Source organism: Petromyzon marinus, chromosome 42, assembly GCF_048934315.1.
Source record: "Petromyzon marinus isolate PM22_M1 ecotype Great Lakes invasive population chromosome 42, UKy_Petmar_22M1.pri1.0, whole genome shotgun sequence".
NCBI classification, from domain to species: Eukaryota; Metazoa; Chordata; class Hyperoartia; order Petromyzontiformes; family Petromyzontidae; genus Petromyzon; species Petromyzon marinus.
This window is the reverse complement of record NC_133708.1, coordinates 14,001,935-14,027,684: the sequence shown is the minus strand read 5'-3', so window position 1 is coordinate 14,027,684 and position 25,750 is coordinate 14,001,935. Positions and strand designations below refer to the sequence as shown.

At 53.5% G+C, this 25,750-nt stretch overlaps 2 protein-coding genes across 3 annotated transcripts in view; one reads left to right on the top strand and one right to left on the bottom strand.

Annotated features, from left to right (window-relative positions):
* Positions 1 to 4: 4 nt before the first annotated feature.
* ISY1 (ISY1 spliceosome associated protein) lies at positions 5 to 9,809 on the bottom strand. Its single transcript, XM_032969701.2, has 11 exons — positions 9,664 to 9,809; positions 8,984 to 9,006; positions 7,888 to 7,939; positions 6,961 to 7,026; positions 6,217 to 6,259; positions 4,872 to 4,984; positions 4,225 to 4,342; positions 3,508 to 3,630; positions 1,002 to 1,126; positions 783 to 875; positions 5 to 185 (listed from the first exon to the last, which is right to left on the bottom strand). The coding sequence occupies exons 1-11, from the start codon at positions 9,664 to 9,666 to the stop codon at positions 78 to 80; spliced, it is 867 nt and encodes a 288-aa protein (XP_032825592.2). The 5' UTR covers positions 9,667 to 9,809; the 3' UTR covers positions 5 to 77.
* Positions 9,810 to 9,916: 107 nt separating this feature from the next.
* LOC116951212 (serine/threonine-protein kinase B-raf-like) overlaps positions 9,917 to 25,750 on the top strand; it is a 20,666-nt gene continuing 4,832 nt past the window's right edge. Inside the window, exons 1-16 of one of the 2 annotated variants that reach the window (XM_032969699.2) lie at positions 9,917 to 10,003; positions 15,871 to 16,110; positions 16,497 to 16,600; positions 16,845 to 16,947; positions 17,247 to 17,395; positions 17,848 to 17,955; positions 18,210 to 18,348; positions 18,513 to 18,564; positions 18,727 to 18,836; positions 19,078 to 19,189; positions 20,080 to 20,164; positions 20,726 to 20,902; positions 21,543 to 21,589; positions 23,788 to 23,906; positions 24,242 to 24,373; positions 24,912 to 25,046. In XM_032969699.2, the coding sequence (XP_032825590.1) occupies positions 15,913 to 16,110; positions 16,497 to 16,600; positions 16,845 to 16,947; positions 17,247 to 17,395; positions 17,848 to 17,955; positions 18,210 to 18,348; positions 18,513 to 18,564; positions 18,727 to 18,836; positions 19,078 to 19,189; positions 20,080 to 20,164; positions 20,726 to 20,902; positions 21,543 to 21,589; positions 23,788 to 23,906; positions 24,242 to 24,373; positions 24,912 to 25,046 (1,770 nt within the window). In that variant the 5' untranslated portion in view covers positions 9,917 to 10,003; positions 15,871 to 15,912. Of the gene's footprint in view, positions 10,004 to 10,078; positions 10,186 to 15,870; positions 16,111 to 16,496; positions 16,601 to 16,844; positions 16,948 to 17,246; positions 17,396 to 17,847; positions 17,956 to 18,209; positions 18,349 to 18,512; positions 18,565 to 18,726; positions 18,837 to 19,077; positions 19,190 to 20,079; positions 20,165 to 20,725; positions 20,903 to 21,542; positions 21,590 to 23,787; positions 23,907 to 24,241; positions 24,374 to 24,911; positions 25,047 to 25,750 lie in introns of those variants that run through there. The other variant, XM_076073611.1, reaches the window with a different exon arrangement.

Here is a 25,750-nt window from a genome sequence, read left to right as displayed (position 1 = left end):
CGAATTAATCTGAAGCTTTATTACAAAAACGTGGGAGGCTGCCCGGGTTATGTACACGTGGGGTCGGCGCCCGCCGCCTACAGGCCCAGCAGGCAGCGAGCCTCCTGGCTCTGCGCCTGCAGCGTCTCGCTGGCATACTTGGCCAGCAGCTCCATCTTCCTGCGCTGAAGCAGCGCCTCCTCCACCTGTGCAGCATGGGAGAGTGGTTAGCGTGCTGCGCCACGACCTGGTGACCCGAGTTCGATTCACGCTCACGGCCAATGCCAGTGACTTATCTAAATCTGTCTTGGGCCTCCCCTAGGTCGAGTCAGCCTCAAATGATTACATAGTGCGATGCGTAAACATCGCTACTGGGGAAACAAAGGCGTCTGGACACAGTGCTGGCCACCACCCACCCCCTCATATGCCATGCCTTCATAGCTGCTCAGTCTCATAAGGCTATACGGTGTGTGTCTTTATTTCGACATGGCAAACACATGCATGGTACATGTTGGTGAATGGGTCCACCGGACGAGCCATATCTGGTCAACCACCACCTCACTGCCGGTCTCACCAACAAACTATCACGCAGACTCAACTACTCATTCATTCAACCATTCACCAATTAATTCACTTACCCACCCAATCACTCATGCACGAACTAATTCACACACCGACCCACTCATTTACTGACCCACCAACTCATTCACACACTCAAACACACAACCACTCATTTATGCACTCCCCCATTCACTCATACCCTCTGATTCACTCACACCCACACACACACCCAGGGCCCTCACCTCCTTCTGTGTGGGTACCGGGACGTGAGCGATGAAGTGCTGCTGCTGCTTGTCCTGCGTCTCCCCGCCACTGCCCTCTTCCTCCTCATCTGACTGGGGGGGCAGCACAGTGGATGTATGGAGCAAGGTTACCACCGAAATGACACCACACGATGCCACCGCTGCTACGGTTACCACGGTGACGCCGATCACGACGGAAACTCGTCACCCGCCGCTCACCTCGCCTCTCGGCACCGCGTAGATGTCTTCCTCCTCCTCCTCCTGCGCCGCGGCCGCCTTGTCCCCGCCAGCGGCTGCTCGGGCCTCCCGCTCCTCGCGCCACCGCGCCACCGCCTGCGCGACCACTGCAGCAACCGCACGCAACGCAAACGCTCTGCAAACTGCCACCTCGCACGTGGGGGCCGGGCACAGCAACGAGCGCCGATCGTTCACGCGGTAGTCAACGCCACGCCCATTGGCCCCCGCCGTGCCACAAGGTGTCCATCTGTCAAACGTCTAAAGTTTCTCAAATGCGTGGCGCAGGACGGAGTTTGATGGTGATCAGTTGAAGCGTGTCGGTGACCACCTTTGGGAACCAAATTGAACGTGCGTACCGAAATAGCCTTGGCCCATGAGCCAGGGTCCATCCTGTAATGTTGCTGGTGAGAACACTGTTCTTTGTGTGGTATGGGTGAGGGCTAGTGGTGAGGCAGCTAGTGAGAGAAGAATGGTGGCCAAGGGTCGATGCTGGTGGTGAGGATTAGAGCTGGTGAGCTTGAGGACTTGCGAGAATAAGGAAGTCGGTGGTGAGGGTTGTGGTGGTGTTTGCGGTGAGGCTGCCAATGAAGATCAGCGTTGCGGGTGAGGGCCGATGGTGATGGTGAGAAAAGGTGGCGAGGCTCGGTGCTGGTATGAGAGACTGATGGCGAGACTGTTGGTAACTGCGTGTCGGTGAGGCCTGCTAGCGAGGCTACTGGCTAGAGTGCTGGAGGTGAGCGGAGGGCTGGTGGTGAGCGAGAGAGCTGGTGGTGAGTGTGAGGGCTGGAGGTGAGCGGAGGGCTGGTGGTGAGCGCGAGGGCTGGGGGTGAGCGTGAGGGCTGGTGATGAGTGTGAGGGCTGGTGGTGAGCGCGAGGGCTGGTGGTGAGCGTGAGGGCTGGTGGTGAGTGTGAGGGCTGGGGGTGAGTGTGAGGGCTGGTGGTGAGTGTGAGGGCTGGTGGTGAGTGTGAGGGCTGGTGGTGAGTGTGAGGGCTGGTGGTGAGTGAGAGGGTTGGTGGTGAGTGTGAGGGCTGGTGGTGAGCGAGAGGGCTGGTGATGAGTGTGAGGGCTGGGGGTGAGTGTGAGGGCTGGTGGTGAGTGAGAGGGTTGGTGGTGAGCGTGAGGGCTGGTGGTGAGCGCGAGGGCTGGTGGTGAGCGCGAGGGCTGGGGGTGAGTGTGAGGGCTGGTGGTGAGTGTGAGGGCTGGTGGTGAGTGAGAGGGTTGGTGGTGAGTGTGAGGGCTGGTGGTGAGCGAGAGGGCTGGTGATGAGTGTGAGGGCTGGGGGTGAGTGTGAGGGCTGGTGGTGAGTGTGAGGGCTGGTGGTGAGTGTGAGGGCTGGTGGTGAGTGAGAGGGCTGGTGGTGAGCGTGAGGGCTGTTGGTGAGCGTGAGGGCTGGTGGTGAGCGAAAGGGCTGGTGGTGAGTGTGAGGGCTGGTGGTGAGTGTGAGGGCTGGGGGTGAGCGAGAGGGCTGGTGGTGAGTGTGAGGGCTGGTGGTGAGCGTGAGGGCTGGTGGTGAGCGCCAGGGCTGGTGGTGAGCGAGAGGGCTAGTGGTGAGCGCCAGGGCTGGTGGTGAGCGCGAGGGCTGGTGGTGAGTGAGAGGGCTGGTGGTGAGTGTGAGGGCTGGTGGTGAGTGTGAGGGCTGGTGGTGAGCGCGAGGGCTGGGGGTGAGTGTGAGGGCTGGTGGTGAGCGCGAGGGCTGGGGGTGAGTGTGAGGGCTGGTGGTGAGCGCGAGGGCTGGTGGTGAGTGAGAGGGCTGGTGGTGAGTGTGAGGGCTGGTGGTGAGCGAGAGGGTTGGTGAGTGTGAGGGCTGGTGGTGAGTGCGAGGGCTGGTGATGAGCGCGAGGGCTGGTGGTGAGTGTGAGGGCTGGTGGTGAGCGAGAGGGCTGGTGGTGAGCGAGAGGGCTAGTGGTGAGTGTGAGGGCTGGTGGTGAGTGTGAGGGCTGGTGGTGAGCGAGAGGGTTGGTGGTGAGTGTGAGGGCTGGTGGTGAGCGAGAGGGTTGGTGGTGAGTGTGAGGGCTGGTGGTGAGTGAGAGGGCTGGTGGTGAGTGTGAGGGCTGGTGGTGAGCGAGAGGGCTGGTGGTGAGCGAGAGGGCTGGTGGTGAGCGAGAGGGCAGGTGGTGAGTGAGAGGGCTGGTGGTGAGAGAGAGGGTTGGTGGTGAGTGTGAGGGCTGGTGGTGAGAGAGAGGGCTGGTGGTGAGCGAGAGGGTTGGTGGTGAGCGAGAGGGCTGGTGGTGAGCGAGAGGGCTGGTGGTGAGCGAGAGGGCTGGTGGTGAGCGAGAGGGTTGGTGGTGAGCGCGAGGGCTGGGGGTGAGCGAGAGAGCTGGTGGTGAGTGTGAGGGCTGGTGGTGAGCGTGAGGGCTGGTGGTGAGCGAGAGGGCTGGTGGTGAGCGAGAGGGCTGGTGGTGAGCGAGAGGGTTGGTGGTGAGTGTGAGGGCTGGTGGTGTGTGTGAGGGCTGGGGGTGAGCGCAAGACGGCACACGCGCCCCTCACCCTCCTTCTCGAGCGCCTGCTCGAGTGGCACCAGCACGCCGTCGTCCTCATCGCGGTAGCCGTAGTAGTCGGCGTCGATGTCCTTCATGAGCTCCCCACGCGTCTTGCGGGGGGCCTTCAGGGCTGGTGGGGGGCAAGGGGGCACACGGTCAATGCTGACTCGGTGTCCGCTCATTCTGTCGTGTCGCACGGCAGTGCCAGCCATCTCGCGCACGAGCGTCGGTGTGGCGAATGGAGTCTTGTGTGTCTAGGGGAAATGGTAACGTCGTGGTTAGTGAAACTGCACTACGAACATGACGACCCGGGTTCGATTCCCGCTCATGGACAATAACAGTGGCGATTATCTGAACCGGTCCTGGGCCTCTCCGAGGTCGACTCAGCCTTAAATGCGGAGTGTAAACATCGTCACTGGGGAGACGAAGATGGCCGGGCGTGGTGCTGGCCACCCACGCTCTCGTGCGCCATTCCAGCTTTCATTGGTGCTCACTGACTGCAATTACCCCAACAGTCTGTTAAATGCTATACGGGTAATCTTTGTTTGTATGTGTTTTTACATCTTTGTGTCTGTGTGTGATGTGTCTGTGTGTCATCTGGCTCGGCAGCTGAAGAACCGCGGTACATCGTATTTCCTCTAAGTCCATTGTACGGTTGTGTGGTTTTCTGGTTGTGGGTGTGCGGTTGTGCGGTTGTGCGGTTGTGGTTGCCTGCGCCACTCACGCTCCTGGTCAAAGAGCTCGCGGACTCCGGGTAGCTCGCGAGCTGCCCCGAAGTACTTGTAGCCACGGTTCCCCGGGACCTCCTTCCCCTCGTGGTCCAGCATCTTGGGACCGATCCTCTGGAGAGTGGGACAGAGGGAGCGCAGTGTCAACACCAACAGTAACAATAATACAGATTGATCAATGATCTTTGTGTTAGGCCAAATATACATTATCACAACCAAAGATCATCATAATCAGCCATGGTCAATCTACTGCTGGATAAACGCCTCCCCAAGCCACAGCCGCCACCTCCCACAATCACACATTCCATCCAGGACCTGAGCGTGGGTAGAGCCAACCCGACACGGCCAAAAATATTGAATGTCGTGTGTATACACGCGTCTAACTGCGTGTCGATTGTTGTTCCAGGACAATTCTCACAGCAAAATTTTGGAATATATAGATACGTGGCATCACCAGTAACTCAATTATGAATCACAATGGCCGAGGAAACCTGCAAGGTATATAATGCTCTCCCGTGTTTTATCTTGTTGTATAACACGTCGGTTGGCATGATGTCCGACAGTTTGCCACCACCACCCGGCATCGTGTGGAGCAGCGGCGGTTGTAACACCGTGTGTAGTGCGGTATTGCGGCGGCGCATACCCCGTAGTCGGGTCCTCCCAGCTCCAGGATTCGCGCCTCCCAGTGGCCTTTCTCGCGTAGCAGCTTGTTGATCTCATCGTTGAGGTCGCGGATCCGGAATTCGCCCAGACCCGCTGCTCGCAGAGAGGGAGACGCACAGGGAAACGGCGTGACGTCAGCACGGAGGTGCACGCTCGCACCACCAGAGCGCTTGTGCCAGGATAGGTGCGCATTGAGGCCCACCACCTATACATATACTCACACACCTATTTGCAAAAACCTCCACAATCACACCCACAAGTACACACCCAAAGAGATAAAGATGCCCCGTGTAACCAACACTGACTTTTGGGGCAAATGCTTTGGCCAGCAACTATGAACGCTGAGCATGGCGCAAGAGAGGGTGGTGTGGCTAATACCACGCCTGGTCGCCTTTGTCTCACCAATGCTGATGTTTACACATAGCACTTGGAACTCATTAAAGCGAGAAGTCAGAGGCAACCTACAGGAGGCCAGAGGCCGGTTCAGACATTTGTCACCGATGTGGTCGTGAGCGGGAATCGAACTCGGATTGCCGGGTTTGTGGCGCAGCGCGATAACCGCCACGCCACCGCACCCCAACACACACAGGCACACCGACTAGCACAGCAACAGGCACGTGGAACCAACGTGCATGCCAGCACCCACACTGGCTCACAGGGTTGCTCAACGACATCCAGTTAACTCCTAATCGTTTTTCGAATCTGTTATCGGTTCTGAAAATCGGAAATCAGTAACCATTTCCAGTGAAATCTTGATTGATATTTACAAAGTGCCTTTGTTCAAGGTGCTTGACAAAATAAGTTATTTAGATGGCAGTTGCGTGCAAATGGTGAGGAATGGGTGACCACGATAAAGAAGCGCGTACGGGGTTAGTAGAGGGGAGGGAAGAAATGGAGGAGCGGGGGGAGGAAAGAGAATGGGCAATATAATTAATGAATGCACTGAGTGGCATGAGCTGCCGATTGTGATTCAACTTTGGCGATACCAATTTATGCTTCTGGGTGTATAGAGGTGGAGGGGACTTAAGACTAGCACGATTGCTTCATCTCCCATGGCAGGAGTAGGATTGAACCTGGATCCTCTGCCTTGCCAGTCCAGTGCAGGTAACTACGACTCCGCTGCGGCACCTGCCTTAGTTTCCCGGTTGAAAAGCTAAACATGTTCATGTTGTGTTTACTGCTGTGTGGCAAACCGGAATTTACCGGGTAATTTTTTTTCATGCAATTACCAGTAATACAATAAAAACACGGCTTTGACAACGCTACCAGCTCTCACCAAGACCCCAGCAATGCACCCCCCCCCCATCCCCACCACCCCCACTCACCATTCTGGATCTGGGCCACCTTCTTGGAGATTTCGCTGATGATCTGGGCAGAGGGGGAAAAGAGGGCAGGAGAGTCACCGGTTGATCGCGCAAACAGACGTCAACGGCCGTGCTCGGGGCACGGCGCTCAATCTTGCAGCTCGATAACGACGCCCTTTACCCAGGAAATCCACCCTTGAGATTCAAGGCTTGTTCTGTAGAGGGTTCTGCTACATCAGGATGAGTGGCCAATTCCATCCAAGTTTTTGCCTCCCATTTGGGAGGCAACCGGAGAACCTCGGAGAAAGCCCACCACGCATGTGAAGGACAGAGACCGAAAACTGCAAAGCCAAGAATTCACTCCTGTGCTGCCACCTACTGGCCCAGTAAGATAGGGTATCTTGACGTGATCCACCAACCCTCACCTCCAAAGTGCTGGATCACGAGCCTGGCACGGCTTCTTCCCCCCGCCCCCAGCGTCTAGAGCTGTTCCCCCAGCCATCTGTGTGCTGTCGACTCCCTGCCTATGACCGCTTCTGTGCAGCATCTCGAGATGCATTCCCATTTAGGTGCAGTAGTCGTACAGCCCTGCGTCAATCCACTGCTGGATGAGGTCCTCCCCAAACCGTGCTTGCCGTGGAGGTCGTTTTGACCATACTTCGTGATACTGGTCGAAATGGGCTGGAGCACAGTCGGGGCAGCTATGACGCTGAATAAACCCACTGTGCAAACCGTGACCCCGCGCTCAGCTTCCCATGACCTCACCTGCCGTCGCCATTTCTCCGACTTCTGCAGATCCTCGCACTCCGACGCCAAGTACGGCCTCCGCTCCTGCAAATGGCACACACACGCACACACGGACGCACGTAGGCCCATGGGTCATGGGATCCGAAGTCTGCTCTTCATAAAAAGTTAATTTTCATCCCATTTGTCATAATGTTGATCCCAGTACACCTTGAGCAACTGTCTTGGATGGATGTGCTTTGTAACCGGTTGGAGACCATCATAAAAAGGTAGTGTTTTGAGAATTTTAATAAAAGGTTTTGTTCGGTTAAGTTGTAACAAGTTTAAATAAGAGGGTGTCTCGCCACTGCCCAGTTGTTTTGTCAAAACACATGCCAACACGGCCGGTGGCGTGGTTGGAATGGGCCCTGCTGCGAGGAATGAATGGAAGCCCTCTCTACAATTTCTCTATTTGTGACCCGATATAATTAGGCAATAACAGCTGCGCTTGTGAGTAGGATGGGAAAGGTCCAATTGCCGAGATGGGCGTTGGGAGTGGTCTCCACAAATGCAGCGACCGAGGGGAAGAGTGATGGTCCAAGGAGACCGTCAGGATAGATCTATGGGGTCTCTGTGCGAGTCTGTTGGTCTCTGTGCGAGTCTAATGCCAGATGGTGCAGGGAGACCGTCAGGGCGGATCTTAGAGGGCACTGTGCATCTCCTGTGCAGCAGCTGCAGAATCTGGCGGGGGGCAGAAGCGTTGGTAGAGATGAGGGGCGATGGCATCAATGCCTTTTTTCGTGGACCGGTGCTTGGGCTCCAATGCAGTTGCTCCACCTGCGTACAGGTGGCTTCATGTGAAAGTGTACGGGTCCTTTGTGAAATGGAGCCACACGGCCGGTGTTAAAAAAAAAAAACGCTAAATGGATCGGCTCGATTCCCAACGGTTGTGGGAATGTGGTCGCCTACCTTCACCTTCCCCTCCTCCAGCTGTGCCTGGCGAAAGCGCGCCAGCGCCGTCCTGCAGGCGACACGGCAGTGGGGAGGGAGCAGTGTGAGAAGCGACTACAATAAAACTACCGTACAACACAAAGGTGGATTTTAAATAGTATCTAAATATGACCACACCTCATAGACGAGGTGCGGAAACGGGGCTGGACAGAAAGCCTCGGTTTCTGTAGCGCAGAGTGTGTGGAGGGGAAGTGGAGTGAGATGAGAGATGAGAGTGTGTGGAGGGGTAGTGGAGTGAGATGAGAGATGAGAGTGTGTGGAGGGGTAGTGGAGTGAGATGAGAGATCAGTGTGTGTGGAGGGGTAGTGGAGTGAGGAGAGTGTGTGGAGGGGTAGTGGAGTGAGATGAGAGATCAGAGTGTGTGGAGGGGTAGTGGAGTGAGATGAGAGTGTGTGGAGGGGTAGTGGAGTGAGATGAGAGATCAGAGTGTGTGGAGGGGTAGTGGAGTGAGATGAGAGATCAGTGTGTGGAGGGGTAGTGGAGTGAGATGAGAGATGAGAGTGTGTGGAGGGGTAGTGGAGTGAGATGAGAGATGAGAGTGTGTGGAGGGGTAGTGGAGTGAGATGAGAGTGTGTGGAGGGGTAGTGGAGTGAGATGAGAGATGAGAGTGTGTGGAGGGGTAGTGGAGTGAGATGAGAGATCAGAGTGTGTGGAGGGGTAGTGGTGTGAGATGAGAGTGTGTGGAAGGGTAGTGGAGTGAGATGAGAGATGAGAGTGTGTGGAGGGGTAGTGGAGTGAGATGAGAGATCAGTGTGTGTGGAGGGGTAGTGGAGTGAGATGAGAGTGTGTGGAGGGGTAGTGGAGTGAGATGAGAATGGAGGGGCGAGGCCGTGGAGGATCTTGAAGACAGTAAGCGCGATGTTGAAGTTGATCTGAAATTAGAGTTGGAGCCGGTGGAAGGAGCGATCGGAGTGTTGGGATGACGTGCTCTCGTTAACGGTGTGGGTGAGGAGTCTAGCGGTAACGTATGGCTCAAGTGGAGATAGAAGCGGCAATTAAATTACAGAGTGGCACAATCGGAGGCTGTAAGTGCAGAGCAGGGGTTGGGACTCACATCGCTTTCTCCGCATTGCGAGCCTGCACGAGGGAAGATGGGACGGGGGCACAGGGAGAGTGTTAGGGGAAACAGCCTAAACACGGCCACAGAATTGTGACCACAAGCGACACGAAGAGGAAGACCCACAACATCCACTCACTCATCCCAACAGTTGCCCCATAAACACAGTCTTATGGGGCAACTGTTGGCGAGCAGTATGGAGTGTGGCCAGCACCAAGCCCAGACCCTCTGTCTCCCTGGTGCTGAAATACCGCACCAGTTACTCATTTAAGGCCGAGTTGACCTACAGGAGGCACAGTAACGGTTTAGATATTCGTTATCGATGGGTTTTGAGCGCGACTCGAACTTGTTCGTAAATCAGTGCGTTAACCACTACAGTACTGCTCTCCACACGCCAACATCTACAGTAACAAATGGGGATACGGAGGGGAGGGGGGGTAAAGGGAGACACGGGGAGTCGTGAGACCAGGGGGGGACCATATGGACAGTGAACCACAGCGACTAACTAGGAGCTGGAGGGACACGCAGACAGGGACCTGGGATCACGGGGACACAGGGAAGCCAGAGGGGGATAGAGGGAAACAAACATGGAGACACAAGACGGGACAAGAGGGGAATACACGAGGGTCCGTTCAGAGAAAGGGGGTACACGGGGGTCCCCGATCCCCCACTGTCACCATGGTTGCAGCGAGCGGTCTTCGGTTTCAGCTATCACAGGCCGCGCTTCCGGCACGTGGCTACCACAATCCCTCGCGGCGCCGGAAATGATGGCCACCCCACTTCCGTCCCCCCGACTCCCCTTGCCTGCAAAGGGTCGGGGTCAATGGCTTAAAGGCGGGGCCTAAAGAGGAGCGCCGCGTTCATTGGCTCCTGACACCTAATGGGCGGGGAATGGCTTTAGTGGGCGGAAGACTGAGGTTGTGGGGCGGGGGCTTAAATTCGTGGGCGGGGCTTTAAGTTGAGGGGGCGAGGCCGTCCGCTGGGCGGTGCCTGACGTCACGCCATGGCGGGTCCTGGGTGAGTGATCGCCTCTCGAGTTTGATGGAAGTTGTTATTGTTGTTGTTAAAGTCCCCCCCCCCTCCCTGTCCCAGTGGGTGCGTGGCGCGCGATCGGCCGCGTTCGGACTCCGAGCCTCGCGGTGGCCGCCGAGCCCGGGATTTCCTTCGGGGGTTTCGTGCGGGATGGCGAAGTGTTGCGGGTAGGCCGCGAGGGGGCCCCGCTTTTGCCTGGACTCCCTGCGGAGTCGAGGCGCACGGCTGGCAGACAGAGGGACAGATGCAGGGCGCCCTCTCTCACGGGGAACCCGAGAGCCGAGTGCCTAGGGACGGGCTGTTCACTGAACTCCGTGACTTCGAATTTTTGCCTTCTGCTGCTGTAGATTTCCACGTGATAAGCCACTCTGTTGAGCTGTCATTTGTGGCCGGGTCGCTTCTGGAAATGAGCGATACAGCTCGGTCGGCCTTTACCTGGTAACAATGTTTCTGTAAATGTCGTGGGTTTACTCTCCAACACGCCTGTGTGCTGTACTCGTAACGAATGGGCATGTTTTGGGTTACGTGACAAACCTTGTGAATTGGCTATCGGGTGGTGGCGGTTTTAACGACACATTTACGCGATCTAACCCAAAAAACACTTATCTTATGAACATAAAAAGTAGTTTATAACCACTCTTCCTTCTGAGCACCGCTCTCCCGTATAAATATTTCCATAACGCCTTATTCCGAGATGCTTTCCAGCAATTAAAACATTGTATACGATGATAGTGGTTGAGATAAAGTGGGGTTATTAAAAGTGGTGGTGTCGAATGTGCCAAATTATTACTATTTCAGCACAACATTTACAATTGTAATTTACGAAAAACATTTACAATTGTAATTTACAATAGCAAATGTTGTGTAGTGGTGCTCTCTAATACACCAGTGTGCTGAAGTAGTGGTACATTGCACGTTCTGTTCACGTGACAAACTTTACAAATGTACTTTTTCGGGAGGAGGTTGGTATACGGCATTTATCATGAAAAATATTGATTTCGTACCTTTGGTATTTGCACCATTGTTACACTGCAATGCTGTTACGAAGGAGTGATGTTTGACAACCCCTAGCAGTTTCATCGTTGGGCACGATATGGCTATGTGAAGTTGTAGCTTAGTATTTTCGATGGCCTGCTCGTTTTGAATTACTTAACGAGAAGTTTCAACATCCACTGCCAAGCAGACGGCACGTATTTGTTGGTTCTTATACCGGCAGTAATTACCAGGGCGACCAGCTGGATGCAAACCTTTGCAACAAGCGGCAAACTCGCTGCTTTCACTGGGCCGTGGCATCGCCCCTGCTGTTGGCCACTTTGTGAGAAATTGCTATTGAAGCCTGCGATGCCCCTTCACGCATTGCGAGCAGGTAAAAGTGGTCAGTGGGGACCCGATTATAACTCGAATTGTATAGCGGTGGCAAAACGCAACTGCATCTCAAGAGGATGTACAGAAACAGTGGGCTCCTTTAGCTCAAAGAGGCAGTCGTATGTGGTAGAAACAGGGAAATGTTTGAGCCTGTGCTTGAATGGGGGCTGGGAGTCAACAGCACGGACGTCTGAGGAAATACGTTTTAGACTTTTGGTGCAGCAGAGTAAAATGAGCGACCTTCAACTGAGTGAAAGTTGGCTGGGTGCTCCGATCGAAAGCCTTGGATTTGGATAGTTCGTGGAGTGGTGTAGAGCGGGATGAGAAGGGAGAGGCATACAGGGCGAATCCATGGAAGATCTTGAAGATTGGATCGGGAGCCGGTGGAGAGATTGTGCGATTGGGAAGATGTGATCATGTTTACTGTGCAGCTGAGATGTCTGCAGTGAGAATGTGGGGAAGTGAAGGGTGTGGAGACGCTTAGAGGAGAAAGTTGCTGTCACCTGGTAAATGTCTGGTATCGGTATTGAGCAGCATAATTATTTGAAAGCAGCCACAATTCTTTACAAGGATTTATGGAGCTGGGCCCCCCTAAAGAGCTACTCCTTTCCCTTACTGTAATTCTTCAACTATCTCTCGCTATACCATAACCCTAAATGCTTCTTATCACCCTAGTCCTGACACTAACCTTAATCCTAACTCTCGGCTTAACTCTCTTGCTAGCCCTGCTCATCACATTAACCGAAACGCTGGCCCTTACCCGAACATTACCTATAGGCCTGTTCTACACATGGCCCCAACTTAATCCTGGACATGAATGTGACACTAACCCTGGCATCTGACTCGCACCCCTTGTCTGTGGAGTGTTTCCTCTTAACCAGGCAGCATCACACATGCTGGCTACTGTCGGGATGAGGGGGGGGGGGTGATGGGCGGGTAGGGGGGGTCTCGTGAGAGAAGCTGTGCAACACTCGTAGCCTTATTAGCCGTGTGGAAGGGACGTCCCACCACTTACACCCCACCCCGAGAGGGGCGGTGGTCGGGTAAATTTGGATCCTACGCCGGGCGAGATTATAAATATCGTCGGGTACCAGTGTCTGTGTGTTGTGATGTCCGACCATCCAAATGTCTGAGAACTTGCTGTCGGTGCCACTACACATGGCCTTTCCCGGCGTTTACCATCACTTCTCAATGTTTAGACATATATAAGCAGATATCCATTTTGTATTTCCACATGTACATTACATATTCCTTTAGCATATTGTATTGGCTTTCCAGACCATGATTGTCAAGCATGATTTGTTTAATTAAACAAGCAAACTCTAGACTGGTGTGAACCTTCTGGGTATCATCAGCAGAGTCAGGCGTGTTAAACAAAAGCTTTTGGAATCCCAAATGTTTTTGGGGAACCGGTCTACCGGTTAGCCAGCCGACCAAAGCCAGAGCTCTTGGTTTTATACGGCAGTCGACCCCGGTGGCGCTTGGGTTCAAATTCCACGTCACAGACGGGCGGGCTAAAGGACAGACGGATGGACGAGCTGACGATTGTGGTGGCTGGGAGGGGCCTGCGTGTGGTGCCTGCCCGCCCTCGGGGCCGGCTCCGGTTTCATCAGATAAAACGAGCCACTCCGGGTTTTCCCCACCGCAAGCGTGAGTCGCGCAGGCAAAGGTGCGGCCTCATAAAGGCGGCCGCTTGCCGCAGCTCGGTGTAGGCGGTGGGAGAGGTGGGCAGTGGTGGCTAGTGGTGAATAGCTGTGGTTACTGGTGGGGAGTAGTGGTGAGCATTGGGGAGAGGTGGGATGGTGGCGGTGGCGGGGCTGTGGTTGTAACGATGATGGTGGCCGCGGTGGTGGTGCTGTCGCGGGTGGATTAGCTCGATCACCGGTGCTGTAAAATCTGTTGTCCTACACCTTGTGTCACGTGACTGACGGAGGGTGGGAGGGAAGGATTGGGCGATTGATTATTATAAATGAGTGAGTGGCTTAGTGGGACAGTGTATAAGTGAGTGAAAACTTATGAGAGTGAATTCGTGACTGAGTTAATGTGTAGTTGATTGGGTGAGTAAATGAGTAAGCAAATGAATGAATGAAAAAAACAGAGTGAAATTGCCGGAGGTAGAAAATAAGTAGTGGATGGAGTGAGCGAGTCAGCGTGTGAGTGAATGTGTGATTGGGCGCGTTTGCGGTGGTTGAGTGAGAGAGCAACCAGTGAGTCAGTGGTCAATACATTGAGTAAGTAAATGAGTGGGTAATTCCGTGGAGTGAGTAATTGTGTGACTGAGTAAATGATTGAGTGGGTAAGTGTCTTGAGTGTATGGGTGAGTGTATAAGTATAGGGAGCGGGAGTGTAGTGGTTAGCGCACTGAGGTACGAACTCGGCGATTACCACTCACGGCCAAAATCAGTCGCGATTATCTGAACGGATCCTGGGCCTCCCCTAGGTCGACTCAGCCTCAAATTGGTACATGGTGCAGTGTGTAAAAACATTGCCACTCGGGAGACGAAGGCGGCCGGGCGTGGTGCTGGCCACCCACCCCCTCGTGTGCCGTGCCGTCCTTCATACAGTGAGGGAAAAAAGTATTTGATCCCCTGCTGATTTTGTACTTTTCCCCAATGACAAAGAAATGATCAGTCTATAATTTTAATGGTAGGTTTATTTGAACAGTGAGAGACAGAATGACAACAACAAAATCCAGAAAAACGCACGTCAAAAATGTAATAAATTGATTTGCATTTTAATGAGGGAAATACGTATTTGACCCCCTCTCAATCAGAAAGATTTCTAGCTCCCAGGTTCTTTTATACAGGTAATGAACTGAAATTAGGAGCACACTCTTAAAGGGAGTGCTCCTAATCTCAGCTTGTTACCTGTATAAAAGACACCTGTCCACAGAAGCAATCAATCAATCAGATTCCAAACTCTCCACCATGGCCAAGACCAAAGAGCTCTCCAAGGATGTCAGGGACAAGATTTTAGACCTACACAAGGCTGGAATGGGCTACAAGACCATTGCCAAGCAGCTTGGTGAGAAGGTGACAACAGTTGGTGCGATTATTCGCAAATGGAAGAAACACAAAAGAACTGTCAATCTCCCTCGGCCGAGGGCTCCATGCAAGATCTCACCTCGTGGAGTTGCAATGATCATGAGAACGGTGAGGAATCAGTCCAGAACTACACGGGAGGATCTTGTCAATGATCTCAAGGCAGCTGGGACCATAGTCACCAAGAAAACAATTGGTAATAAACTACGCCGTGAAGGACTGAAATCCTGCAGCACCCGCAAAGTCCCCCTGGTCAAGAAAGCACATATACATGCCCGTCTGAAGTTTGCCAATGAACATCTGAATGATTCAGAGGACAACTGGGTGAAAGTGTTGTGGTCAGATGAGACCAAAATGGAGCTCTTTGGCATGAACTCAACTCGCCGTGTTTGGAGGAGGAGGAATGCTGCCTATGACCCCAAGAACACCATCCCCACCATATAACATGGAGGTGGAAACATTATGCTTTGGGGGGGACAACTTCACCGCATCAAAGGCACGATGGACGGGGCCATGTACCGTCAAATCTTGGGTGAGAACCTCCTTCCCTCAGCCAGGGCATTGAAAATTGGTCGTGGATGGGTATTCCAGCATGACAATGACCCAAAACACGGCCAAGGCAACAAAGGAGTGGCTCAAGAAGAAGCACATTAAGATCCTGGAGTGGCCTAGCCAGTCTCCAGACCTTAATCCCATAGAAAATCTGTGGAGGGAGCTGAAGGTTCGAGTTGCCAAACGTCAGCCTCGAAACCTTAATGACTTGGAGAAGATCTGCAAAGAAGAGTGGGACACAATCCCTCCTGAGATGTGTGCAAACCTGGTGGCCAACAACAAGAAACGTCTGACCTCTGTGATTGCCAACAAGGGTTTTGCCACCAAGTACTAAGTCATGTTTTGCAGAGGGGTCAAATACTTATTTCCCTCATTAAAATGCAAATCAATTTATAACATTTTTGACATGCGTTTTTCTGGATTTTGTTGTTATTCTGTCTCTCACTGTTCAAATAAACCTCCATTAAAATTATAGACCGATCATTTCTTTGTCAGTGAGCAAACGTACAAAATCAGCAGGGGATCAAATACTTTTTTCCCTCTCTGTAGATGCTCTCTAACAGCACTTGCCCCAACAGTCTGCTAAGGCTATGCGGGGAATCTTTGTCTTTGTTTGAGTGCTTAAAGTGAGTGGTAGGTCAGTTGTCAGCGCACTGCGCAATGAACTCTGCAATTCAAGTTCGGTTTCTGCTCATGGCCAACATCGATGCAATGACATATCTGAACTGGTCGACTCAGCCTTAAATAAGTACCTGAGGAGGGAAAGACGGGTGTGTGTGATACTGGCCATCCACCCACTTGTATGTCCTGTCAGCTTTCATAGGTACTCGCTAACAGCACTTACCCTAAAAATCTGTTCAAGGCTATAGGAGGATCTTTGCCTTTGTTCTGCAGGGCTGTGCTGATCGACTGAGGCACGTCCTGCGCCCCCTCCTCATGGAGGCAGCTCGTAACGGGGGCTGCGTAACGCAGTCCCCCCCGCCCTCCCGAACCCCGCATGCCCCCTCGCCCTCCTCACCCTCCCGCTCCCAGCATACACCAGGAGGACCCAGCAGCCCTTCCCAGAATGCACAGCAGCAGGGCGACACGCCGGGCCTGCTGCGCGTGTCTCTGCCCAACAAACAGCGCACCGTGGTGAGTGACCCATGCCGGTGACATAGTTGGGTGGTGATGTGATAACATGGTGAGATGGTAAATTGTTGAGGTGCTGAGCTGGTGAGGTGGTGAGCTGGTGAGGGGGTGGCCTGGTGAGGTGGTAACGTGGTGAAGTGGTGTCTTGGTGAGATGATAACATGTTGAGGAGGTAAAGTGGTGGCGGAGTGGTGGTGGTATCATAGAGGTTAGCGGACTGCCCTCCGAACCCACCAACCTGAGTCTGATTCCTGCATATCTGAGCCGGTCCTGGGCCTCCCCCTTATGTGCCGTACCAGCCTTTATCGTTGCTCGCTAATAGCACTTGCCCCAGCAGTCTGTTCAAGCTACACGGGGGGACTTTTTTTCATGCGTGTGTGTGTGTGCAGGTGCACGTGCGGGGTGGCTCTTCGGTGAGGGAGAGCCTTAACAAGGCCCTCGCTATCCGCGGCCTCATCCCCGACTACTGCAATGTCTTCACAGTGCGCGATGGGTATGCCGCCACCCGGTTCCGGTGCATACACACCGTCCCACCGCGACTGGCACAGCACGCCACTGGAACTTACATCGCGCGCCGGTGTGATGTGACGTGGCTTGTGATGCGGGATAATGACGTGGCATGTGATGCAGTGTGTGACATGGTGTGTTACGTGAGGTGCGACGAGGGTTGTGTGATGTCTGACACGGGGGGGTGTGATGTGTGATGCGGTGTATGTGACGCGGGGTGTGACGGGCAGCATGAGGTCAGCTCTCAGCTGGGACGTGGACATGGCGAGCGTTGGCACCGAGGAGCTCCAGGTGGAGCTGAAGGACAACGTCACGGTCACCACCCACAACTTCGTACGCAGCTCACCAATCACCACCATGCTCACCTCCCAACACTTGCCCTCATTCAACACGAACCGCAAAGCATCACACCAAGCGCAACTTGGTATGCAGCGCAACTTGGTATGCAGCGCAACTTGGTATGCAGCGCAACTTGGTATGCAGCTCACCTCATTTCACCACCCCCCCCATCTCCCATGCCCCGCCTCTATCTACGCCCTGCCCCCATCTCCTACACCCTACCCCCCCATCTCCTAAACCCCGCCCCCCATCTCCTACACCCCGCATCCCACCTCCCGCTTCCCGCCCCCCAGGTGCGCAAGACGTTCTTCCGGCTGGCGTTCTGTGACTTCTGCCTGAAGCTCATGTTCCAGGGCTTCCGCTGCCAGACATGCGGCTACAAGTTCCACCAGCGCTGCAGCACCGAGGTGCCCGTCATGTGCATCAACGTGAGCCGCCTACGGTAAGGGCAGCACACACACACACACCGCTAACGAGCCGCACTCACACCGCTAACGAGCCACCCCCACACACACCGATAATTAGCCACACACCACTAATGAGCCACACACCACTAACGAGCCGCCCTCATGTGACCCTCCACTTATGAGCCAAAAGTACACGTGCTACGAACCCGACAACCCAAGTCTGATTCCCACTGTCGGCCAACATCGGTGACGAATATCTGAACCGGTCCTCCATTTTCCCTCATGCCTGGGCCTCCGTTAATCTAAATCGGCCATAAATGAGTACCTTGATGCGTTGTGTACACATCACTGGGGAGACAAAGGTGGATGGGCGTGATGGTAGCCCTACCAACCCCTTCTCATGCGCCCTGTTCGCTTTCATAGGTACTCACAGCACTTGCCCCAACAGTCTGTTAAAGGCTATACGGGGATCTTTATCGTTGTACAGGCTCACCGAATGTCACACCCCGAGTCACATCCGCCAGGAGGGCCACAACTTCCATTTCGCCACCTTCTCCGGTCCCCCCCACTCTGCTGTGCTGCCCACCACCTCCAGGTATCCACAGGCAGCATCCACACAATGCCCCCCCGCCCTTCACTCGCCAACGTGTGTGTCTTTGTGTATGTGTGTGGTTGTACCTGTGTGTGTGTGTGAGGGGACCTCCTGCCAGAGAGCCTTCAATACTTCACCTTTGCCTCAAAGTGCACCTAGCCTGAAACAAGCTCTGTGGTGATGTCACCTCCTCTCCTTCCCAACAACCTGTGTAGACTAGATGGGAGATCTTTGTGTGTGCACGTGTGCTTCGCCAGGCGTTTATCCACGCAAACCTTCCAGTTCCCATCCATCGGAGGCGATCACGGAGGTCAGCTGACTCAGCGAGATCGAGCGAGTTCCACCCCCAACATCAACTCGAGCGTCATAGGCAACGTGGATGTGGGCTTCATAGAGGTGCTGGCCCACCCACCCACATAATCACCGACTCCTGTGGCCCACCCGCTCACCCACCCGCTCGTTGATCCATCCACCGACCCACACGCTCACCCACCTACATATTCTCCCACACGCTCACCCATCCACTCACACACAGTCTGCGTGTTCCCTGTTCTCCCTAGTCCTTCGTGCAAACCCAGCAGCAACAGCAGCAACAACCCTCTGCTGACGTGGGTGAGTCCAACACTCACAACAACCACCCTCCCCAACGTTTCAGCAGTGTGATGCGACCCGTCTGCCGACCCCCTCCCATCACCATTTTGCATGCCTCACCTTACACTCCCCCCCCCACCCTCTCCACACATCTCTCATCTCACCGTGTTGGCGCGGCTCTAGTGTCGAGCGTGGAAGTGGTGGAGGACACTACCGAAACCAGGGCCGGGACATCGAGTCGACTGCACCGCACACCCGCCATCCGCCGGCCCTCGGATGAGAAGAACCGCCTGGTACACGCGTGTGGCGGCACGTACACGCGTGGCACCACAGACACGCGGTGCGGTGCGTGTGATGGCACTCACAGCTGCGTACACGTGCGCGTGTGGTGGCACGCATGTATTCCTTATGCCTTCTCATATGTTCCTCTTACTCCTTGTGCCCCCTACTCGTGTGCCGCGGTGTGTGTCATTGTATCTCTCTGTGTCTCCCCACGTCTCCCCACGTCTCCCCCCACGTCCACGCACTGTCTAGTTCCGTGGCCGGGACTCGTGCTACTACTGGGAGATTCGGGAGGAGGAGATCTCCCTCCTGAACATGGTCGGTTCGGGCTCCTTTGGGACCGTGTACAAGGGCAAGTGGCACGGTGAGGTGGGGGAAGGGGTGGTGGGGGAATTTGAGAGGGATGGAGGTGAAGGGAGAGAGGGATGGAGGTTAAAGGGTGGGAAGTGAGAGAGGAGAGGGAGGGAGGCAAGTCGAGTGGATTGAATTATTGTTCAGTTGGATTACACACATGGCAGCAACCATCGCCTCCTACTCGCAGACTCATGCCCACTTACAGGCCAAGTGTTGAGTGGCCTTGTGCCACATAGGAACAGTTGCTATGAGAGGTGCCCTTTCAAATGTGTCGAGATGAGATGCGATGCAAGTCATTCATCGCGTGTAAAGTACTCCTAGACGCCCTCCTGACGTGAAGGAGGAGGTTACAGAGGTGGAGAGAGGTGGAATGAGCGGAGAGAGCGAGAGAGAGTTGTCGGAAGAGCCAGAGGCTGTGTTCTGTGGAGCGGTGATGTTGGGTGAATGTTCCTTCTGGTGGTGGTGCTGGTTGTTGCATCAGGTGACTTGTGGCACATCGTGCCTTGAGTGGCGGTGGAGTTTGGTGGCTGGTGTGTGCCGGCGGTGTGCAGCAGCTGCTCACAAATCCATGACTAGAATCAGGAGCCTGAATCGTAGTAATAAGTGGCATCGCAGCGCGAGCCAATCATTGGGTTCCCTGCCTAGTAATAGCCGTGCCCGTGGCGTAGTGCAGTGTTTGTGCATGTTGTGATACTGCCATGTTGGCCCTGTGCCATAGAAGTGTCCTGTCAGTGTCACCGGAGCGCAGTGGTTGTGCTGTGTTTGTGCCGTGCAGAGGTCCTGAAAGTGTATGTATGTGTGTGACATGGCATCATGGCTGTGTGTTATAGTCCCCCTGCGTTACTGGTTGCACGTTGTGACGCGATTGTGAAGCGGTTGTGCCGTGGTTGTGCTGCTCAGGAGACGTGGCTGTGAAGATCCTGAAAGTGACCGACCCCACTCCGCAGCAGATGCAGGCCTTCAAGAACGAGGTGGCTGTACTCAGGTGGGTGACGGAGCGAGAGAGAGAGGGGGAGAGACATCAGGACCTGAGAATGTGGCCTCATGGTGCACCTAGTCTGGTGATGATGTCACCGCCAATTAGTGGTGAATGGCGGCTGTTGTTGTTGAGTGTGTGAGTGAGTGTGTTGGTGTGACCTACAGTGTGGAGAGGGTGAGTGGGTGGGAGTGAGTCGTTGTTGTGATCTGCAGTGTGGTGGTTGAACACAGTGTGATGGATGAGACTAAACAGTCGGTGCCTGGTACCGACCGAATACTCAACACGGGTGGAGTGAATCGGTGAGTGACGTTCACGGGCATGGTAACCACGGTAATAGTAGCAACAGCAGCGTGACAAGCAGACGACTAACCGCCGATGAGCGAGCGAGTGGCTGAATTGAATCGGTGAGCGTGCCGGATCATCGGTTAATGTGATAGCTCTACTCAGAACCATGTCGAGACCTGCTGCTCCACTCGCGCATCTAATGCACCTCTGCCCTTCCCCACCGCCCCTCTCCCCTGCCTCTCCCTCACCGCCCCTTTCCCCCGCCGCCCCCGCACCCCGCAGGAAGACGCGGCACGTGAACGTGGTGCTGTTCATGGGATATCTGACGAAGCCCCGCCTCGCCATCGTCACGCAGTGGTGCGAGGGCTCCAGCCTCTACCGCCATCTGCACGTCAACGAGAGCAAGTTCGAGGTGTTCCAGCTCATCGACATCGCCCGCCAGACGGCGCAAGGCATGGAGTGAGTGCGACGCCGTCACCGCCACCGTCAGTTTGGCGGCGGGGGTTGGCAACATCACCCCTTGCTGTGAACACTTGGCAAGACCCTCCTGACATACTATAAACTAAACTATTTTTATATTACCAGGTAAGACCCAGAGAGTCTTGAGGCTCAGCGTGGCTTTCCTGGGTAAACGAGCTAAATAATTGCACCACCATCACCACCGCTGGTATAATTCTTGAGAATAGGTTTTCCCCATTTTTCTGGCAACAAAACAGGTGTTAAGATGTTAAAACACCAAACTGAAACCTTTTACAAGGAATCATGTGTGCATTAACCACAATACTTGTGGTCAGAATGCAAACAAAAAAACATACTCTTTGAATCTGATTGGTCCACACCAGAGACAGCTTTATTTCAAGCTTAGTCTCAAACAGTGTGAGAACAAAGACAATGCATCATACTATCAGTGTTTTTTTTGTTTGCATTCTACCACAAGTATTGTGGTTAATGCACGCATGATTCCTTGTAAAAGGTTTCAGTTTGGTGTTTTAACATCTTAACACCTGTTTTGTTGCCAGAAAAAATGGGAAAACCTATTCTCATATTTTGGTACTGGCAAAGGAGGTCCCATGGTATAATTCTTGTTTTATTTTTTCAGTTACCTCCACGCGAAAAACATCATCCACCGTGACCTCAAATCCAACAGTATCCTCACTGCCAGCTGGCGCTGCCGGGGCAGGCTTTGCAAGGTATATTGCGTACGTTTGGGTATGTGTGCGCGTTTGTGTCTGTGTACTATTGGGTATGTGTGCGCGTGTGTTCGTCTCTTTACGATTGGCACTACGCGACAAACCCGGCGACCAACATCATTGACGATTAGCTGAACCAGTCATGGGCCTCCCCTAGGTCGACTCAGCCTTAAAATTAGTACTTTGTGCAGTCTGTAAACATTAGGTTTGGGGATAAAATGTTGGCCAGACATGGTGCTGGCCACTCCGCCCGCTTGTGTCATGTGTCGTGCCGGCTTTCATCGGTGCTCACCGACAACACTTGTCCCAAAAGTATGTTTAGGCTATACAGTGAGGGAAAAAAGTATTTGACCCCCTGCTGATTTGTACTTTTCCCCAATGGCAAAGAAATGATCAGTCTAGAATTGTAATGGTAGGTTTATTTGAACAGTGAGAGACAGAATAACAACAACAAAATCCAGAAAAACGCATGTCAAAAATGTTATAGATTGATTTGCATTTTAATGAGGGAAATAAGTATTTGACCCCCTCTCAATCAGAAAGCTTTCTGGCTCCCAGGTGTCTTTTATACAGGTAATGAGCTGAGATTAGGAGCACACTCTTAAAGGGAGTGCTCCTAATCTCAGCTTGTTAACTATATAAAAGACACCTGTCCACAGAAGCAATCAATCAATCAGATTCCAAACTCTCCACCATGGCCAAGACCAAAGAGCTCTCCAATGATGTCAAGGACAAGATTGTAGACCTACACAAGGCTGGAATGGGCTACAAGACCATTGCCAAGCAGCTTGGTGAGAAGGTGACAACAGTTGGTGCGATTTTTCGCAAATGGAAGAAACACAAATGAACTGTCAATCTCCCTCGGCCTGGGGCTCCATGCAAGATCTCACCTCGTGGAGTTGCGATGATCATGAGAACGGTGAGGAATCAGCCCAGAACTACACGGGAGGATCTTGTCAATGATCTCAAGGCAGCTGGGACCATAGTCACCAAGAAAACAATTGGTAACACACTACGCCATGAAGGACTGAAATCCTGCAGCGCCCGCAAGGCCCCCCTGCTCAAGAAAGCACATATATATGCCCGTCTGAAGTTTGCCAATGAACATCTAAAGGATTCAGAGGACAACTGGGTGAAAGTGTTGTGGTCAGATGAGACCAAAATGGAGCTCTTTGGCATCAACTCAACTCGCCGTGTTTGGAGGAGGAGGAATGCTGCCTATGACCCCAAGAACACCATCCCCACCGTCAAACATGGAGGTGGAAACATTATGCTTTGGGGGTGTTTTTCTGCTAAGGGGACAGGACAACTTCACCGCATCAAAGGACGATGGACGGGGCCATGTACCGTCAAATCTTGGTTGAGAACCTCCTTCCCTCAGCCAGGGCATTGAAAATGGGTCGTGGATGGGTATTCCAGCATGACAATGACCCAAAACACACGGCCAAGGCAACAAAGGAGTGGCTCAAGAAGAAGCACATTAAGGTCCTGGAGTGGCCTAGCCAGTCTCCAGACCTTAATCCCATAGAAAATCTGTGGAGGGAAACCTTAATAACTTGGAGAAGATCTGCAAAGAGGAGTGGGACAAAATCCCTCCTGAGATGTGTGCAAACCTGGTGGCCAACTACAAGAAACATCTGACCTCTGTGATTGCCAACAAGGGTTTTTCCACCAAGTACTAAGTCATGTTTTGCAGAGGGGTCAAATACTTATTTCCCTCATTAAAATGCAAATCAATTTCCTACATTTTTGACATGCCTTCTTCTGGATTTTGTTGTTATTCTGTCTCTCAATGTTCAAATAAATCTACCATTAAAATTATAGACTGATCATTTATTTGTCAGTGGGCAAACGTACAAAATCAGCAGGGGATCAAATACTTTTTTCCCTCACTGTACGGGGGTTCTTTGTACAGGTGTACATGTGTGCGGGTGTGCGAGGGTGGTCGCGTGTTAGCTTTCCCGTTTGCCATGGTGACGTCAAAGCGAATGTGGGTTGCTGTAAACATGAATATTGCACACACGTGGAAAGTGTGTGCCCATACTCTCCCTAGTATCTAGCTAACCCCCCCCCCCCATAATAAGCTGCCCTTTAATGAACCACCCCTTTAACGAGACCCTTCTGAAGCCGTCCCCCTTAACGAGCCGGCGCAAGACATCTTCCTGCACGAGGGTCTCACAGTGAAGATCGGAGACTTCGGGCTCGCCACCGTCAAGTCGCGCTGGAGCGGAGCTCAGCAAGTGGAGAACCTGTCCGGCTCCATCCTGTGGATGGTGAGGGCGTGGTGTGTGTGGTGAGGTGTAGTCTGTGTGTACCTGGCTGTGTTGGTGTAATTAGTGTGGTGTGTGGCACAGGTGTTGCATCTCCCAGTCATCTGTCATTTAACTCTTTATACTGGGATCTTTTCTGTAAGCCCCACCCCCTGTCCTGTAGCCCCACCCCCTGTCCTGTAGCCCCTACCCCCTGTCCTGTAGCCCCACCCCCTGTCCTGTAGCCCCACCCCTTGTCCTGTAGCCTCACCCCCGTTATGTAGCCCCACCCCCCTTGGCAGTGTGGGTGTGTGATGTATAACGCGTGCCGTGTGTATGTTGTGCGCCCATGTGTGGAGGCCCCAGAGGTGGTCCGCATGCAGGACACGAACCCGTACACGTTCAAGTCTGATGTATACGCATTTGGCATCGTGCTCTACGAGCTCATGGCCAAGGAGCTGCCCTACGCGCACATCGGCTCCCGAGACCAGGTCATATGCAAACACGTGCACACACGTGCATATCGGCTCCTGAGACCAGGTCACACGCACACACGCACATACCCACACATCTGTTCCAGAGACCAGGTTAACCCCCCACACATGCACACAAAGACAAAGATCCTCTGTATAGCCTTAGCAGACTGTTGGGGCAAGTGCTGTTAGCGAGCACCTATGAAGGCCAGCACGGCACACGAGGGGGTGGGTGGCAAGCACCACGCCCGACCGACTTTGTCTCCCCAGTGGCAATGCTTACACATTGTAGCAGGTACTAATTTGAGGCTGAGTCGACCCGGGGGAGCCCCAGGACCGATTCAGATAATCGTCCCTGGTGTTGACCGTGAGAGGGAATCGAACTCGCCGGGTTCATAGCGCAGCACACTAACCGCTACACTACCGCTCCTCACGCAGACACACGCGTGCACACCGACACATCTGCCACACACGCGCATGCACACGCGAACAAGCACACGCGAGCGCGTGCATCACCCCGCCCGCTGCCCTGTCCCCCCCCCCCCCCCCACCACAGATCCTGTTCATGGTGGGGCGGGGTTACCTGTCTCCGGACCTGAGCAAGGTTTGTGGGAACTGCCCTAAGGCCATGAGAAGGCTCATGGCCGACTGCCTCAAGAAGCTGCGCGACGAGCGGCCCCTCTTCACACAGGTGAGGGCGCACACGCATGCGCTAAGACACAGAACCCCTCCTGTAGCCTTGACAGACTTTTTGGGGCAAGTCCTGTTAGCTAGCACCTTTCAGAATCAGAATCAGAAAGGGTTTTATTCACCATGAAAGTGCACACAGACAAGGTATTTACTTTGGCAGGAAGGTGCATACATTCAACATATAGGAATCTTAAATCTTAAATAAGTGGTATACAAGTCTAACTATACTAAAGGTACAAAGTCTAACTAACACTAAGGGGCTAAAGTGTGTAAAATTTTGAATAAATATTGAGTATAAAGTAGCTATAAGATACAATCTAAAAATACAAAAAAATACAAATAGTGTAACAGTGTAAATATGGCTAGGTGTCACTTTGTAGATAAAATGTTAAAGTCAGTGTAAGCCCTTGGCCTTGTTGAAGAGGCCAGCAGCGGGTGGGAAGAAACTGTTTTTGTGGCGTGAGGTTTTGGTCCTGATGGACCGCAGCCTTCTGCCGGAGAGGAGTAGCTGGAATAGAGAGTGTCCAGGGTGGGAGGAATCGGCCACAATCTTCCTCGTTCGCCTCATGGTCCTCGAGGTGTGCAGGTCCTCGAGGGTTGGTAGATTGCAGGCAATCACCTTCTCAGCAGTGTGGATGATACGCTGCAGTCTGCTCTTGTCCTTGGCAGTGGCAGCAGCGTACCAGACGGTTATGGAGGCGGTGA

Coding starts and splice junctions, on each gene's coding strand:
- ISY1 (XM_032969701.2), bottom strand. Junction 4,985..6,216: donor GGTGGCCCAGATCCAGAATG/GTGAGTGGGGGT, acceptor CTCTGCGAGCAG/CGGGTCTGGGCGAATTCCGG. Junction 3,631..4,224: donor CGAGCTCTTTGACCAGGAGC/GTGAGTGGCGCA, acceptor GCCCCCCACCAG/CCCTGAAGGCCCCCCGCAAG.